Source organism: Convolutriloba macropyga, chromosome 4, assembly GCF_964194025.1.
Source record: "Convolutriloba macropyga chromosome 4, txConMacr16.3, whole genome shotgun sequence".
Classification (NCBI taxonomy): domain Eukaryota; kingdom Metazoa; phylum Xenacoelomorpha; order Acoela; family Convolutidae; genus Convolutriloba; species Convolutriloba macropyga.
The window spans coordinates 68,813,451-68,830,515 of NC_134471.1; the positions used below are offsets into that span (position 1 = coordinate 68,813,451).

Here is a 17,065-nt window from a genome sequence, read left to right on the forward strand (position 1 = left end):
ATTAGTGATTTTGGTTCCGCCAAAACAGGCAGTGGAGCGAAAAAGCGAGTGGTTTTGCGGCGTTAAGTTGTTTCGCTCTAAATATAAAGTAGAGTGAGAAAATGGTATTTGATTAAAAGTTCGCTTTCTCGCTTATGATTCTTTGTTCACATGCGGCAATTCCACTTTGAGTTTTGCTGTTTTTCAGTTTTTTGGATCGAATTTTTTTCTAAATGGTTTTCCCAATCCATTCATAGTCCGTTCTAGGTCTAGTTTTCTTTTTAGTCAATGAAATTATTTTGAATTGTACATCAGGACTTGTCTTGCTATGTTTTTTTATTTCCTCGAACAACAAAATGGTTCGCTTTATCTCATTTTGCGGCTTTTTCAACGTTTTGCGTGAAATCTTTTTGACTTCTCTAGGCTAGTTTCTCTCTTTCTGCTAAAAGTGATTTTGATTATCAGTTGCTCAGCAAAACAATTCAAAATGAATAGAGTCTTTAAAAAAATTGATATCAGAAGTAGAAACCGGATAAACCTATAAAGCCCAATTTTAGATGCCCGCTATTTGAACGTCGTTCCTATAACTCCTAGTTACCATCTCTAATGCTTATTGGTATTGATCGTAGCCCCTTTAGCCTCTCTCTAAGAAACAAAATTATTGCCATAAAATACAAATTTTTTTTTTCCAATATCTTCTATTCTTTCAATCCCAATCATGCTTATTGGAATCAACGGCGGGTATTTTCCGGCATTTTGCCGGGTATGTTTAATTTTTTTTTGTCAAACTGAAAAAGAAGATCGGGCGGATCTCGTTGTTTGTCCACGTTGCTGGTTTATTTATAACTATACAGCAACGAAGTTAATTTTTTCTTTCTTTCTTACTCGTGTAATTTAATCAAAGCATATAAAATCTTATTAAAACAACAAGAAACTAAAATTAAAACTAATTGAAACTTAAAATTAAAGCTAATTGAATTTGAAGAGCATATAAAGGGTTGGGAACTTTCGATTTTAAGCATACAGTGCCCTTCTCTGATAATAATGCGTATGTTGAAGCACGAATCATGACAAAACTTAAAGGGTATATGAAACATGCAGATCGTAGTAAGCCTGAAAACTCGAGCTCAACTTATTTAAACCAATTTTCCGGTGACGTAAAATGTCCTCATGGACGAAACTTTGCGCAATTGCAATACTTTTAGTTGTTTTTCCCATACTACTTATAGATGTTTTGTGTCAGCTTTTTAATATTAATTGTTGCTGAAATAATTAGGAAATTAGATTGACAAATGTGGGTGGACAGATTCTGAGAATTAAGGAAAAATTATCTAATAATGAAGAAAACAGGTTATTGCTTGAAGGTACAGTTTTCAGTGCTGTCTTTCCCTCGACTGGTATCTGCTTTGTAATATCGATACCAAATACTAAACTGATATACTCCATGGCATCATCCTTTAGTTGTTGATTTTGGGGGTTTTTGTTTATTTTGTCATTTTGAAGCGCAAACCTACATTTCGTCGGGTTTGTTTGGGTTTTGGAAAATTATCAGCTCAGAGAATCTACACTCTCTCTACTAATTATCTTCTGCTTTTTTAGCTTCTCCATCTTTCTCGCAGTCAGCATCTGCATCAATATCAGGTATGTTTCTGCAAACAACTTCTTCGGGTTCAAAATTTGCGGTTCAGTATTGCAATTTGAGTGTTCTAGAGAAATGTTGCCTGAAAAACGAGAGTTAAAGAATGAAAATTTTCCGAATTAATAGAGATAAAACCCAACATTATTGCATATTAAACTATCTCAGTTTTACATAAATGATTTAATCCTTATTTGTGCCTTATTCTGCCGACATTAGTCTGTACATCAATATTGAGGCGCGCCTGTAGTGTATTGAAAGTGTTATTATTAGTAATTTCGACGTCTTTCGAAGATTCGTTTTTTTATCTGGCAAAAGGATTATAATTGTCAAAAATACAAAAAATAATCAGTATTTGTGTTCAAGTGTACGAGTGCCCTGCTGATTCCATTCTGCCGGTTGACGAGGAGAAATTTGCGCAGCCGTCTCGATCGGCTCTGGAATACACCTCTGATGTTGCTTCGATTGTTGGGGTGAGTTATGATCAATTATCGCAGCTGATCCACCTGTCTCATTGTTTGTTGCAATGTCTGATTGGAAATAGGAATGTCAAGTTAAAGCAGGAAGCGTTATTTATTTTTTGATTAGTTTGTGAGTTGAAACTTGCGTTGCTAACAAATAACGGTGTTGTGATTAGTGAGTGGACATCTTCATTAATAAACCCGTGTTGAATACTTTGAAAAATATTGAGAAATGGGTTTGATGCATTTGGGTTTTAAACAAAATTCATCTTTACTAGTGTGCTAATCAAATATGAATAAAATGATTTTACAATTTTCCCGTCCAGTTGTATGATGTGTAAATATTTCAAGCTCCATTAAAATGCTTGACATTGTTTCTAGGAAACGACGGTGGACTTCATGAGCATCTCTCTCTTCAGTCTGAACCCAGTTGGATTAACTGGATCCGATTCAAGTATCTCTTTAACATTCAAAGATGAAAGTGACCAATTTGTGACATCCATACCAGTGGTAAGATCAATCCAATCACCTTTACTACTATTTAGAGCAACCTACTTGCCTTTTATATCTGAATCCGTAGTAGGTCCATCGGTGGCTAATGAATAAAAGCTTGCGTTACCAATGTTAAATGACTTTTTTATTTTTGCTTTCCATCAAGACGGGCAGTCGGTTTTCCACATTTTACTTCTGGTTCTGAATTTATTAGAAAAGATTGTAAATTACAAATATTTTATGTGAAGTTTCACCGGTGGTAACTAGTCAATTTACAAATGTTTTGCTTTTTCCCTGGTCAATGAAACTAGTAATCTTAAGCACAACGCATGAAGTAGCTTTTTAGTGTCAGACTTTATTACAGACCCTATCAAGATGAGTGGTTCTTTAGACATCTCTTTCTTGTATATCGGAAGATCTGATTGTTTTCCTTATTCTGAGTGTTATTTTTCAGGCTGGAAAGTTGTTCATAGCTGGTTCACCTGTTGATATTGACTTGCCTACAGAAACTGGTCCTATCAGTGCCTCTCGAGTAACTGTTAGCATTTTAAATCAGGGACTTACTTCGTCCAGAACTGGTGTCCCTATGACAATCGTCTCTACCATTTGCTTAAGTTAGTATATGAACATTCCGTTTTAGTAGTCAAATTCCGAGATTATCACAGTTTGATTTTAATTACATTTAATGAGAATATGTCAGTAACTTACGGATGCTCTTTTCTCATTGCTGAAATGAGTTCTGGTGGATCTGCGTTTTTGTTCTCAGATGAATCGATTAGTATCGGAACCACAGTATCACGCCTTCTGATTCATTTCTCAAAAATTTGGTTTGATTAACAGCTAACTATGCTTATGTAGTTTTTATAGCAATCGACTGCTGTTTTTAAAAATTACAGTAGGATATCTTTCAATTCATGGACAATTTATGTTCATGGATAATTCATTACTGACATAAATTGGTACAATTTTTTTACGGGGCGTTTTTTAAAGGTTCCGGGATTGTGCAATTTATTGGTTGTAGTACTTTTCTAATGCTCCACTAGTTACATTATCAGATTGAAATTTAAGAGATTTTTCATAGTACATTTTCTTGATAATACTCAAGAACTGCTGCTTTATAGCTCCAGTAGACTATTGTCTGTTTTATTTAGTGTCTTATGCTTTTTAGAGACAACAGGTTCATCGCCGTCTGCTTCTGCAAGCTTGTCAGGTTTGTGCTTTTCAAACTTTTAATATGTTTTTTCAGGACTTTTGCTCATACTTGCTCATTTTTGAAGTTTCCATTATGACAAATCCCATTGCCATTGTAGTCTTAAGATTTATTCTCATTAATCAATTGTTCCAATTGCTTCCTAACGACAACTAGGCGAACCTATCGTTTGCATTGAGGTGTTAATTATCAGCTGTTATCAATATAAAAGTATTTTTCAAAAAATAGAATGGGCGAACTCTTGATTTTTGCCTTTTTATTAAACATTTTTCTGTGAACTTGTAGGTCAGTCTCACTAATGAAAGCTGCCATATTATTTCTATTCAATCGACAACTAATTTGATTTGGTGCTTTTATGACTTCGATTCAACGAGTTTCAAATTTTGTTATTATTAGACATTTGTTCATAATTTTGTTCTTTTTGTAGTCTTGTCAGATTATCACAATATTGAGATTTGCTATCGTCGTCAAGAAACGCTCAAAGGAAATTCAATGAAAATTATATATTTTAGTAATTTGTTTGTAAAATTTTTCACTCAATGATCTATTTTCGACGATGTTTTCATCTGGTTGACAATAAAACCAAAAACATGAAGTGAATGCAGTTACCAAGACTGTTTCCAAACAAACCATTGTGTGAGTCATGAGGATTTAACAGTCACTTTTGATTGCCGCCGGATTTTTTGTTCCAAATTTTGACTTTTTATCGCAACTGACTTTATCAATGTTTTTGGCACTTAGCCATATTCAGTTTTTTGTTCTGTTTTTTGTTCAGTTTTTTGTTCCGTTTTTTGTTCAGTTTTTTGTTCTGAGGGAAAAATTTGTTTGTTGAAATCTGCAGGGAATTGTTAACGTAAATTTTTTTGTTAGTGTTCCAGTAAGATCTCTGGAACTGGGTTGCTTGCAGGTCTGTAAGGTAGTACATCGTGGCTGCAGTTTGCTGCAGAATCGCAAACGTTCCCCCATCCCACCAGTACGTGTTATGCTTCACCAGTAACATAATACGTGTCATTGAATAGTAGTTCATAATGTAAAAATATTGGACCTGCAACTGAGGGTTGCAAATAATTAGCCGGAGGAAGTGATCATTAAAAAATAGCGGAGTTTTCTCTTTGTTTCTCTCCTTCTAAGCTGGGGAGGGGCAAACGGGAACGATCCGAAAGTTGTTATGGATTTTTTTCCTACTTATGATCATATCTTCTCAAATGAAATGAGTGATCATTGAAGATAGCGAATTTATTTCGTTGTTGCCTTCATTTTTCTCTTTCAAAGATAGGGGGGTACAAACGCAAACGATCTTAATTTTGGTGTTAAAATTATAATGACCTATAATCATATCTTCTCATATGAAATAAGTGATCAATAGTAATAGGGCTATTTAACTTTGCAGTTAGCCTCAATTGCCCCTTTTGAGGCGAGAGTCTCAAATAATCCCTTTGACTGCAGTGCAATTTAATGAATCTTGTTTTTTGGATACTTAGAGAAATATTTCGGTGATGAATTTTTGGTCTATTTTTTAATATTGTTTTCAGGTTCGTTCTCTGGCAGTGCTTCAGCTTCACCTTCAGTGTCAGTATCTGGTGAGTGTTTGCTTCTTCATTTTGTCATTCGTTGCATTCTAGAACGTTGTAGGCAATTATAGAATTGACATGGGTGACAACTATCTCAATACTTTTCACTCTTGTTCAATCTCGTTTTTTTTATTTTACATAGTATTAATTTTCGTTATTAAGTGTTCTCGATTAAAATTTTAAGCAGTGGAACTGAATTACCGACAGTTTACTACTAAAATTCCACGGTATTGCGCGTCGAAATTTGTTTTATTATTCACGTTAAGTTTTACTACTTGATTGTATAAGCTCTAATAACCTAATTGGAGCCCCTATGATGATATTAGTACTCAAGCAGGTTGTAATGAAAAGGAGCTCCTGTCTGTGGTTCGAGAGCAGTGGAAAGACGTTGATCTGCCATTTTGCTTATTTTCAAATTGCGTACTTTTCGCTGGGTACGATCATTTGCACAAAAATCAACTGTAATTTTATAAGTTTAACTTTGGACGTACGCTAAGATCATACAAATATTTTTAATTGCTCTTGAACGAAGTTCATAGCAATATTGTAAACGTGTTGGTCTTTTTACGACTCGAAGAGGAGTATTGGTTTTTTAAGATTTTATTTTACCGGAAGTACTATTCGTTCAGACGCTGTTTTGACCTAAAAGCGAAAGTGAGAAAAATTGCCGTGTGAACTGTTTTTTTTTGAGCGAGAGAACTTTTTTGATCATGCGCTGCTTTTAGTGAATGACTTTTTGACTTTGAAAAGTGGTTTTTGACTGAATGGCACATATAGATAAACGTTTTTAGCCGTTTCTTCGTATTAGTGGCCCAGTTTTTTTTGCTTGTAATTTGGTTTTTTGTAGAAATGACTCTTATGTGACGCTATATTGAAATGTAAACCTAGGATATTGATACGACAGTGTTTTGCAGAGCCTGAAAATGCGTTTTAAGTTTTAAATTGGCACATATTTCTTGATCTTTTAGTTATTTTTTTGGCTTTTTTTTCTATTAATTTCTTCATTTTTGGTTTTTTCTGCCGTCTTTTTTTGTCAAAAACCAACTAATATGGCAGCTTCCCTTTGATTTTTTATATACTCCACGCCTCTTTCTACCTCGATGTAATTTTGTTGTATAAAGTTGTACATATGCCAATCCGATTTTGGTAGTTTTTTTTCAAATTTTTCTGTTTTTTTTGTCTGTATTTGGGTTTAAATTACTGGAAAAAGTCTTTTTGTGCAACATGAGGGACTTTAATTTCGTTTCAACAAAAACTCAATCATTTATCAGCGTTAAGTTTTTGAAAAACAGTTAAAATTTTTTTCATAAATGCAGTGTTAAAAATTTCTCGACCAATTTTTTTGCAAAATGTTTCAATGTTTCGTATTTTTGAATTCTGTTTTTATTTTTTTATTTTTTTATTCTTCTGGCGAATAGATCTTTGTTTCGGTTGGCTCGTTGTCTTTTCTATGTCTCGAATGCGCAACAATGAAATAAATGTATCCGTTTTTCTTTTTTTTTTCAATCTTATTTTTAACTTTTAAAAATCAAGAATTAGTCTTCGTTACGGCGTTCCTTACATTGTGTCCATATTCATCACATTCTAGGTTTTATCATCCTGGACTTGTTTTGGCACTTACATTTATACATTCATGCTGGTTATATTGTTTTTTTTTCATTTGCTAAAAAATTGAATGATTTCAGCTCTTTCTTAGATTTTCATCATTTCTTTGGTTTGCAGTTGATTTCATTCAAAATAAGGCAGTACGGGGAGTTGGCTAGAAATCCTTTTCCAAAATTGTCACTTATTACTATTTATTGTAATTTGTGTCCGGCCTTGGAAATGTTTTTAGACAATTTTTGGCCTTCGATTATTATTCTTTTGCTTATGTCTTTTCTTTGAATATTTTAATTTTTGAATTAGTATGAGCTCATGTTGTCTAGCATATATACAACACGGAAGAATTATACGTTGTTTTTGTCTTAATGGCAGTGATTATCAATATAATTTTCGTAGTTTTCTGATTCACAAAATTGAGCTTTCTTTTAAAAATTTAACTTGCTTTCTAAGTTATTTTTATTATTATCTTCCGTTTGCTTTCGTGATCTATTTGAGACTAGAATCACCATTTATTTGAGGGCAATTGATAGCCCTGTCAGCTTTTTCAGGCTATCAGTATTCTGACCCTCCTAGTTTTTTCGGACTTTTTTGATTGTTACCAGACCTTTTCAATTATATAAATTTTTGCCGCATTTTGTTTCTCTTGGTGACAGTGGTTCAAATTTCACCATTTTTCAGATCAGACCTGGGGAGGTAATTAGTTAATGGTTCAATACAAAAGGCAATGGCGTCAGCTGCAATTACGGTTTTTTTTAAGTCTTGACGCTTCTAGTCGCTATGCTTTTAATGCAAGTTTTTGCTTTGCGTTTTCTTCCTAGAACATTCTTTGATTTCTCAAGTCACTTTTTCACGCTTTGTTTCTCTATTTTTGAGTAATCTTTATGGCTCTCACTCCGATGTAAAACTGGTTGCTAATATAAAATCGGTTGCAGCAACTCCAAAATTGGGGCGAAATAGCACAGTCAGCAGTGCATATGGTTATGAAGCGGGAGGTCAATGGTTCGAATCCCGGTGGGGTCAAATTATTTTCCACCCGCCTTTCGTTCGAGAGCAATTTGTCCGACATGAGTCGGTTTATGTTATTTAAATTTCTCCCTGTGAAGTTTTTTATTTCTATCATCTGCTTTATCAGCAGCTATGCATTGTGAAGCGCTGGAAATGACAATGACGCTTGTGTGGTGGGCTCGGGAGGTGCGATTTTTTGAAGATTGTTTTGCATTACAGCCTCAAATAGGCGCGCATGACGTCTGTTTCAGTCTAAGTGGAGTGAGTTTTTTTACAGTTCAAAGAATTTGAATTTTATTGGGGCGCTGTCTTTTTTTTTAAGATCTGTTCACACATTTTCATGATTTTTGAGTCGGATGGGAGTAGTGATTTTGGTCACGCCGAAACAGGAAATGGAACGAAAAAGCGAGTGGTTTTGCGGCGTGATGTTTTTTCGCTCTAATTTTAAAGTAGAGTGAGAAAACGGAGTTTGAACAGAATTTCGCTAGTGGTGTTTTTGTTCACATGCGGCAGTTTCACTTTGATTTTTACTGTTTTTCGTTTTTTTTGGATCGGATTTTTTTCTAAATGGTTTTCCCAATTCATTAATTGTTCATTCTAGGCCTAGTTTTTTGTTTGAACCAAATTTCCATTTCTCGCTAGTGGTTTTTGTTCGCATGCGGCATTTTGACATTGGTTTTCTGTTTTTTTATCTGTTTTTTTAGAAAAGTTTTTCCCAAATCACTGATAGCCCGTTCTAGGTCCATTTGTTTGTTAAGTAATTGAAAATTCTTTGAATTGTACATCAGTACTTGTCCTGCTATGTTTTTTTTATTTGGTCGTCAAGATTTTTGCTAAGACCATATGACGTCACAATCACTTCAAATCTGCTTTTTATTCCTTCTTTCATGCAATTTAACTGAATTGCTTGCGTGACGTTTTTTTCATTCTTAGTGGATCTAGTTTTTTGTTCATTCGCGTGATTAAATTTTTTGGTCACACGTGACTTACCTCACTCTGAAATTGACGTTTCTTTGCATTAATTCGAAGAGATAAGGTCAAATGAGTGCTTGTCACTCTAATTGAAGGTTATTTAAGAGCAGCTAATATTAACAGCATTAAGTTTTACAGATTCTGTAACAAATTTTAACATCTCAGTCCCTAATGAAAAGAATAAGTTTTTTTGGTCTGTCTTTTTTACTTTCTCTTTGAGAGTACAGGTCGATGAAGCTATTGCGGCTATATTCTGCCAGCTATGTTTAAAATCTTCGTCAACCCGTACCTCGAGATTTAGTCCTGATTCAGAAAGATTTCAGAACCAACTGTGAAGAGGTTTCTGAATTTATCTGAATCAGAGCAAAATTCCGAGAAAATATTCGGTATTCTACTGTATCAGATAACTTAGAATGAATCACTGGATCAGCTCTGAATCAGACAAATTCAGTGCAAAGTGTGACCTGAAATAGACTCTGACTCAGTACTGACTTCGAATTAGAGTTAGGTACGGGAAATTAATCATTTTCTCATACGTGACTGAGAGATAGAAATTGATTTCAGTGACATACAGTGAATCCAGCAAGCACTCAGTGAGCAGATCAGTGTACTCTACAGAAACATCCACTACTGAGATCATCACGACCTCCTACTGCGACTACTACAACCAGACCAATGCCTACTTCGTCGATGAATTGGATGGTTTGTTTCATCTTTGCAAAATTAATGTTTTAAGTCCTCGTCAACATTGAATATATTGTTTTTAATATAAGTATTCTTCTGCAGAGAAAATGAGCATCTTTTCTGTTGCTTTCGCCAACAGTACGTAAGGCGCTCATCGTTTTTAGAATATCTTTGACTTTTGGTCCTCAAAAATGGGAAAAACAGGCAGATTTTCAGAACGCTTGAGAGGCAGATTTTCATGATTTTTAGGCCTTGATAGTCTGCAAATATGCGATTCACTGAAACTGCTCATGAGGCATAAATTCATGGTGTGAATTTCGGTTCTTAGAGTTTAACCACTCCAGAGTCCGCACGGCCGCTCACTTGCAAGCACATGCACACATCATCGCCCGCATTCCCCAACATAAACTCGCAGACACACTCCCCCTCCACCGTTAACACGGGCCCAGTACCCCCCCCCCCCCCTCACGCCCTCGTCCTCTACCCAACCACTCCATCGTCCACACCACATCATCCCAGCCTCATTCCACCAACAACTTGGCGCGCTCTGCCCTTGATGAGACCCCCACTAAGCTCAACTCTCCTACTTGAATGTTTTAAAACAAACGTTTGGAAATTTTCAATTAATATTCCCATCCTTTAAGTATTTTCGACTCTTTTTTACTATAAGTTTTGAATAAAAATTTATGAAAAGCCTCGATGAAACCAGTAACAGGCTCGCTATTGCTTCGCGGTTATTTCAGCTTGAAATAGTTTTTATACTACCCAGCACCTAATTAATATATTTCAAATATTAAGTACTTGTTCTTTCACTTCGAAAGAACTTCGGTTTTCTTCTGGCAAAGTTGTGATGAGATGCGGTCGGAACATTGTGTGGACTCACATTATTTTAATTACAATTTAAAACAATCTAGAGTTTTTTCCAGAAAAAACGGAATCAAAATGCATGTAGATCCTAGGTTGTATAGATCTATTGAAACTCATGCCGTTTAAGAATTTCTGCTCTTACAGTTAGATCAAATTCTAAATGTTGACGAAAATTTTAATTGAAAGCAAAAAATTTTGTTATTAGAGCTGCAGAGAGACTGCGTTGCGAATGAGATTTAGGAGGCGCTGAAATAAATTTTTAAAGGTAAAGACAGATGCTGGTTCCCAGAATTTTTATTGATACACGTGTGTGCGCGGGCGTGTTTGTTCGTGCGTGTACGTGTATGTATATCCGCGTGCGTGCGGGAATTCGTTCGTGTTTGCGTGAGCGTTCTCAGCAGTTTGATGCGACGTGCTTTTGAAATCGCATAAATTGATGTCGGGGAGGGAATGCCTTGTAACGTGTGCTAAAAGAATTTGAACTACTTCAATAAATATTGTTGTTTCAAAATTGTACATTAACTGTTATAAACATAAATAATTTATGCATGTAAAATTTACAGTAAAATACACTTCTGATTTGCGTAATTTGAATGTGTTTTCTAATACTGATCAGAATTTTATTTTTTATATAATTGATTGTGTGTGTAGCTTTTGACAACTTGACCGCTGCGGAACGAGAGTTGTTGACCACAGAGGACTGGTCCACTGCCATGGCAGCCAAACTGCAAAAAGAGGTGCCTGGATGTACCTGGCTTTGTTACAAATGCGACTGCTGGTAAGAAAACGTTGACGACAATTCTCACTTTCTTGTTCCTTTTTCAAGGAATCTTCAAATGGTCAATTCTGTGACAATCTTATTTTTAATACATTTGGTGAAATGAGACACGTGTGAATTTCAATTTCTGCGATAGTGACCGCTGCTCAGAGATTTTGCTCCAACACTGCTGGTAACTTTTAAAATCCAATTATGGGTAATTTATTGCTTAGGTCTCGCTGTTTTTGTCGTCAATTGTTTTTTTTTCATTGAAAAACTTGTTTAAACTACGATATGACGACGCTAACTCAACAAAATAATTACATTTCAATGATTAATGAATGACTTCAAAATGACTTTGAGCTAATTAAACAATTTTTGTGTGTTGAAGCTACTGCTCGTCTGGATCATGGGACTTCTGTAAGCATTTCAACTCGTGTGTGGTCGCGAACGCAACCGATGACTTCAGCTGGATCTGCTCAGATTTGACTACCGTCTCGGTTTCCAGTGAGTCATCTGCTGCGACCTCCGCATCTGTTTCAGTCAGCAGTTCACAGCCCGGATGTAAATTCTGCGACAAAATGACCTCTAGCTTCTCTGTCAGGTAGGTTTATTTCATTACGATCCTGTCACTGACAGATTAATGTGAAAGTTAAGAATGCGGTAGCAGAGGTTCAACTTCTGACATTTTATCGACCGTTGCACCGAACTATTTTGGTTGTATTTATTTTTTTTCGAATTATATTTTGGGTTGTATGCGCTTAATGTTAAAAGGAAAAATGTGCTGACTAAAAGAATAAACGTTAGGGAATTTTCAGTTCATGTGCCCTTTCTTTATGTATTTCCTGCTCTTCTCTATTACAAGCTTTACATTAAAATCATCTTGTTTATTAACTGAATTTTTTCTTGTAGAGCAATTGGGGATGTTAGAAGTTCAACAGTTGGACCCGTGACTAACGGACCCGCGGTGCTGTACTTGGGTGGATCAGGTCTCAGTCGCCAGTTCCTACACATTGAGTTAACAGGCAGTCAGTCAGTGAACAAGATCAAAATAACTCCCTCTGGCGATACCACTATTCGATTAGATGGCTTCACTATCCTCTACTACAACCAGACTCTGCAAGATGGCACCCCATTGTATGAGTTCAAAACAGGTGGAGTCGAGGTTGCCTATTCTGACGACCCAGAGTTCCCATGTAGTCTCTACGCTGCGGGATCTACGCCGTTGCCGGTAGAAAACTTGTTTCTAGAAGTTTGACAGTTCAAATAAATTGACCATATTATATTGTATATTGTATATAGCATAATATATTATATTGTATTATATTGCGTAATATATTATGTTGCATATTATATTATGTTGCATAGTATAATGTGTATTGTATAATATATATTATATTATACAGCATATATTGTATATATTGCATAATATATACTATATTGAATATATATTGTATATATTATGTAAATTGACCCTACTATCAGCCTGGGCTAGTTAAGAACACAATATGTGTTTTTTCATTGTAAATTGAAAAAAATGTAAAGAGCTGAAGCCGCGGGGAATAAAGGGGAGAATTAGTGAATGGGTTGTAATGGATGCCCACGTTCAATAGCTGAACACCAGTTGTTGCTATGGTTGAGCACACTGGGCTTATATTTTGCTAGAGACAGATGTGTTGTGATAGTGTCCGTAGGTTTGAAAAAAGTGCAGGCTTTGCGTTAATTCAAAGACCTACATGATTTTAGTATTCATTAATATGACAATAAGACGATAATTAAAAGTGAAGATCAACTGTCTGTCCTTTAGACCTGATTATAACGTCAATTGTCTATCATCATCAATAGTTTGTTACAATATACAGCTGACGTAATCGTCGATATTAGCGGACCTTTTTGCTCGTACTTTTCCTATAGTATTTGACACAAAATTTACGTAGGATTGTAACATAGGCGCATTAGACAAGTGCCTTTTGACACTAGTTGTCATTGGTCTCGTCTTTTTGACTGCAGACACTCTTTTCAATCTTTTATTAACTCAATAGATCAAAAGACTATATGCCCTTATGCCCTTACATTGTAGTGTTTTTTTGTATGCATCTTTTGCGCTTAGACCACCCTGCTCAACACAGACTATGAGTTCCAAATCAGTGACACTGTAATTGCCAGTGGTGTGTTGATTATTCCATCCTTGGTCATGTGCAATCCACCATCGCCATCTCCGGGTCAAAGCACTCCTTCTAACGATCTCGTTCTTGTCACTATCGACTCTGTCCAAATCGGAACTGAAGTTTGTGACCAGGAAACGTGCATGAGTAAGTGCTTTTGGTAACATATAGTAAATGAAGAAAAAATTGAACTTTTCCGTTTGTCCCCAGGAATTTCCCCCGAAAAACGAGTCACCCCAAATTCAGGTCATTACTTTGCGATCTGTTGAAATCTCTCGACAAGAATTTAATTTAACAAGACTTTATTTCATGTCAGTGCTCTAGGCACTCACGCAAAGACTGAAAAGATGTGTATGAGTGTGGCCTCTTGGGTCAGTTCACCGTGGTCTTTTTTATGCAAATTTTTTGCTTGACCATTTTGTGCTTTTCTTCTAGAACATTCTTTGACGTCGCAAGTGACTTTTTCTTGCCTCCGTTCTTCATTTTTGAGTGATCTCTGTTGCTCTCTCTCCGAAGTAAAGCTTGTTGCTAATATAAAATCGGTTGCAGGAATGAAACAATAAGGGCCCAATAGGCGGCGGGTCAGTACATGTGGTTATGGATCGGGAGGTCAATGGTTTGAATCCCGGCGGGGTAATATATTTTTCTACCCGCCTGTCGTTCGAGAGCAATTTTTCCGACGTTAGTCGGTTTATGTTTTTCTTTGTAGGGACTGTTCTCGGGTACAACCCCCCCCCCCCCCCAACAGTCTCTGTTCTGTTCATTGGCAAAGATGAGAAGTAAGACCATTTATTTGATACTTTTTTGTAAACTTGATGCTCAAAAATATATGCTGAATGAATTGTTTCGCTCTGAGGACCACCAGATAAACAATTTCAATTTGAAAAAAGTGCCTGCATTTTTTTTTTACTTTTTTAGTATTTCCGAACTTTTTAGTATTTGGATTTTTGATGTCAGAATATTCAGTTAGAAGAATTCTTCAAAAAATTGCGTGTTATCTCTTTTCAAAAAGATGCATGGACAAATATAGATCAAAGATTTCTTATTAAGCTCTAATATTGCTCGCACAAAGCAAGCTTCATAGACAAAAAGGGAAGATGTAAAATACTTTTTATCAAATATTTAGTCATTTTTTTCCCCAAAACCAATGGAGATATTGTTGCAATCGTTTCGGGTCATAAAAATAATAATGATTGGCGGGTAATTTTATAATTGTTTCTGGAGGTACCCAAAAATTTAGGCTGTTTTGTCGGGTGCAATGTTCACACCTGAAACACTTTGAAATCCCCAGTGGCCTGGTTTGCCGCTCGATAATTGATTGCTTTGTCAGGGACTCCTTTCCTTGCCCGAACAAAATGTATTTTAATTTTTTTCATTGGGCTTGTGCGGCTCTTCTTTTTTTAAAAAGCGTTTTACGTTTTCTCTATTTACACCACCACCTTCACGTTCGACTTAGATGTTTCAAATTCCTCTAAATGCACCATGTTTAACGAATTCAATGAAATAGTGGACCACATTAGATTACCTTTTGACACTTCAAAGTGAATTAGAGTGAGAATTGTTTATCTCTTTATTTTCTACTTTATTCAATTCCAACGTCGTTGAGGGTTCAGCGAGTCTTTTTTCCGGCACTATGCCTTTTGTTCAGCAAACCTTTTATTTTCAGGCGTTTTTGATCACCTTGATTGGGATCATCTTTATCGGGTGTTCGAAGAGTTTTGAAGACTTTTGAGTTTTGAAGATCTTTGTGTTGACAAGTTTCAGCTGTGCGCGGTAGTTGAGAAACATTAGTTTTTGAGGGCTACGAATTCTCTATTTTTTTGTTTTAATGTATTCAGATGATGTAAATAACCAAAATTTTTTATTTATGAGAGTGTAAACTATCCGTTGTTTTCCTTTCTTAGGCTACGAGGCTCCAGTGCCCTGTACGGGAGATATGGAGGATGCCAATCTGAAGAGTGTCTCTAGTAACGAGATAAAAGATCTTTGTCAAGACAACATGTACGATCTGCCCGAAGGTGTCCTCTTTGAGATCCCTGTACACGTAGGAGACGGAGATGACGTAAGCTATCCATTCACAATGATTTTCTCAGTTAGATGGAAATGAGCAGAGTTTAAAGGTTGCGCAAAAGTTAAACAGTTTGTTAAATGGGAAGCTAAAACTAAAACCTAGCTTTTTTAAACATGATGATCACGACGTTGGCTATCCTTCCTTCTTCGTCGTATATGTCTCTTTTCCCATTATTTTAAGCTTCAGTTATTTGGTTTACTTGTTTGGTTTCATGACATCAAAAGTTACAACTCATTTCCCCTTTTTTACATGACTTTCAAAAAATCTTATAACATTACAAAGTGATTCAGAATCAACAAAAATGGGGCACTTTACACAAATTAATGGAGAATTTAATACTGGGCATTAACGCATGATAATAACGATGCTAATTTGATATTGATAAATGAGAAGGGAATTGCTCATAGATCTCGTCCCGCCTTTGAGGTCACAGGCAGAAAATTTTCGATAAATTAATAATTTTTTGTCTGATTTTGGACATTACCATTACTTTTGTCGCGGAAACGGTCGCGAATCTTGGCAATCTAGCCAATCAGATTGCAGTATTGCTAAAACTAAAGGGATCTATGAAGACGCTAGATAAGAAACAGCAGAAAGGACAGAATAATTTTTCATGAATAAAATGTGCTCCAGAACTGTTGCTTTGAACTTGAGCTTTGATTTGGAAAATAGTTAAACGCCAGATTCCGTATTTATTAGCTGAAAAAAGACAGCTGAAAAACTATAACTTAAACACTCCGCCTAAAAGCATTCCTTGTTTTGACTGAGTAATTTCAGGTTGTACGCAGTTAAAAAGATCAAAACGCGTTGTGCTAAATTAGGAGCAAATTTGCTTTCGAACGATAATTTTTTTAAAAACTTTTTAATAGACACTCCGAAGATTTGTAGTAGTAGTAGCAGTAGTAGAGGGTCTTGTTTATTCACCTCTTCTGGACACAGAGGTAGGTTAGATTCATGATCTCATCTAGATTTCCGCTCTATCCGAGCATGACAATAAATTTGAGCGTTTTTAGTCGGAAGTGACAGGATTCTCAGTGATCATGAGTTCAGACGTTCCTACTCTCAAAGTGGCAGCACTCTTCACCAAGAATGACGGCACTGAGTTCCAGCTTGGCAAGTATTACGGACCAGATGGAATTGCAGAGAGAATCATTACCCCCATCGACGAAGACAACTTGGACGTCATGGTAATGGAACTTATATGCACCATGTCTTATTAGCACATGTTCTCTCCCGGATCATTGTAACATAGTAAATCAGCGCTGAATAATCATTTCTCTGTCTGTATTTTTACGAAGAACATGTTATGATCATGTCACTTTTTAGTATGAAAAGTGTAGATTCAAACAAAAAAACAAAGTCTGTACATTGTAAAAACATCATTGAATTCTTAGACTTAGCTATGCTAAAATCACGTGACTGAAGATATCTCTATTTGCCTGATAAGTTTTGTCGCTTTCTATAAATAGAAACATACCGAAATCGAGCCCGTAATTGACGCTAAATCGGATAGCAACATAGTTTCAATATACCCTGATTAACCTTTATTTTTGTATACAGTTAGCAGTTGGGATTTCTAAACGTCAAAGCACA

General features: G+C 35.8%; 1 protein-coding gene across 28 annotated transcripts in view; it reads left to right on the forward strand.

Annotated features, from left to right (window-relative positions):
* LOC142337853 (uncharacterized) overlaps nucleotides 1-17,065 on the forward strand; it is a 232,282-nt gene that overhangs the window by 61,946 nt on the left and 153,271 nt on the right. For all 28 annotated transcript variants that reach the window (XM_075387410.1, XM_075387418.1, XM_075387416.1 and 25 more), the window contains 13 exons: nucleotides 1,579-1,620; nucleotides 1,982-2,088; nucleotides 2,458-2,586; nucleotides 3,023-3,182; nucleotides 3,737-3,778; nucleotides 5,311-5,358; nucleotides 9,493-9,630; nucleotides 11,131-11,257; nucleotides 11,628-11,840; nucleotides 12,149-12,467; nucleotides 13,347-13,548; nucleotides 15,306-15,463; nucleotides 16,486-16,659. In XM_075387410.1, the coding sequence (XP_075243525.1) occupies nucleotides 1,579-1,620; nucleotides 1,982-2,088; nucleotides 2,458-2,586; nucleotides 3,023-3,182; nucleotides 3,737-3,778; nucleotides 5,311-5,358; nucleotides 9,493-9,630; nucleotides 11,131-11,257; nucleotides 11,628-11,840; nucleotides 12,149-12,467; nucleotides 13,347-13,548; nucleotides 15,306-15,463; nucleotides 16,486-16,659 (1,859 nt within the window). The remainder of the gene's footprint in view (nucleotides 1-1,578; nucleotides 1,621-1,981; nucleotides 2,089-2,457; nucleotides 2,587-3,022; nucleotides 3,183-3,736; nucleotides 3,779-5,310; nucleotides 5,359-9,492; nucleotides 9,631-11,130; nucleotides 11,258-11,627; nucleotides 11,841-12,148; nucleotides 12,468-13,346; nucleotides 13,549-15,305; nucleotides 15,464-16,485; nucleotides 16,660-17,065) is intronic.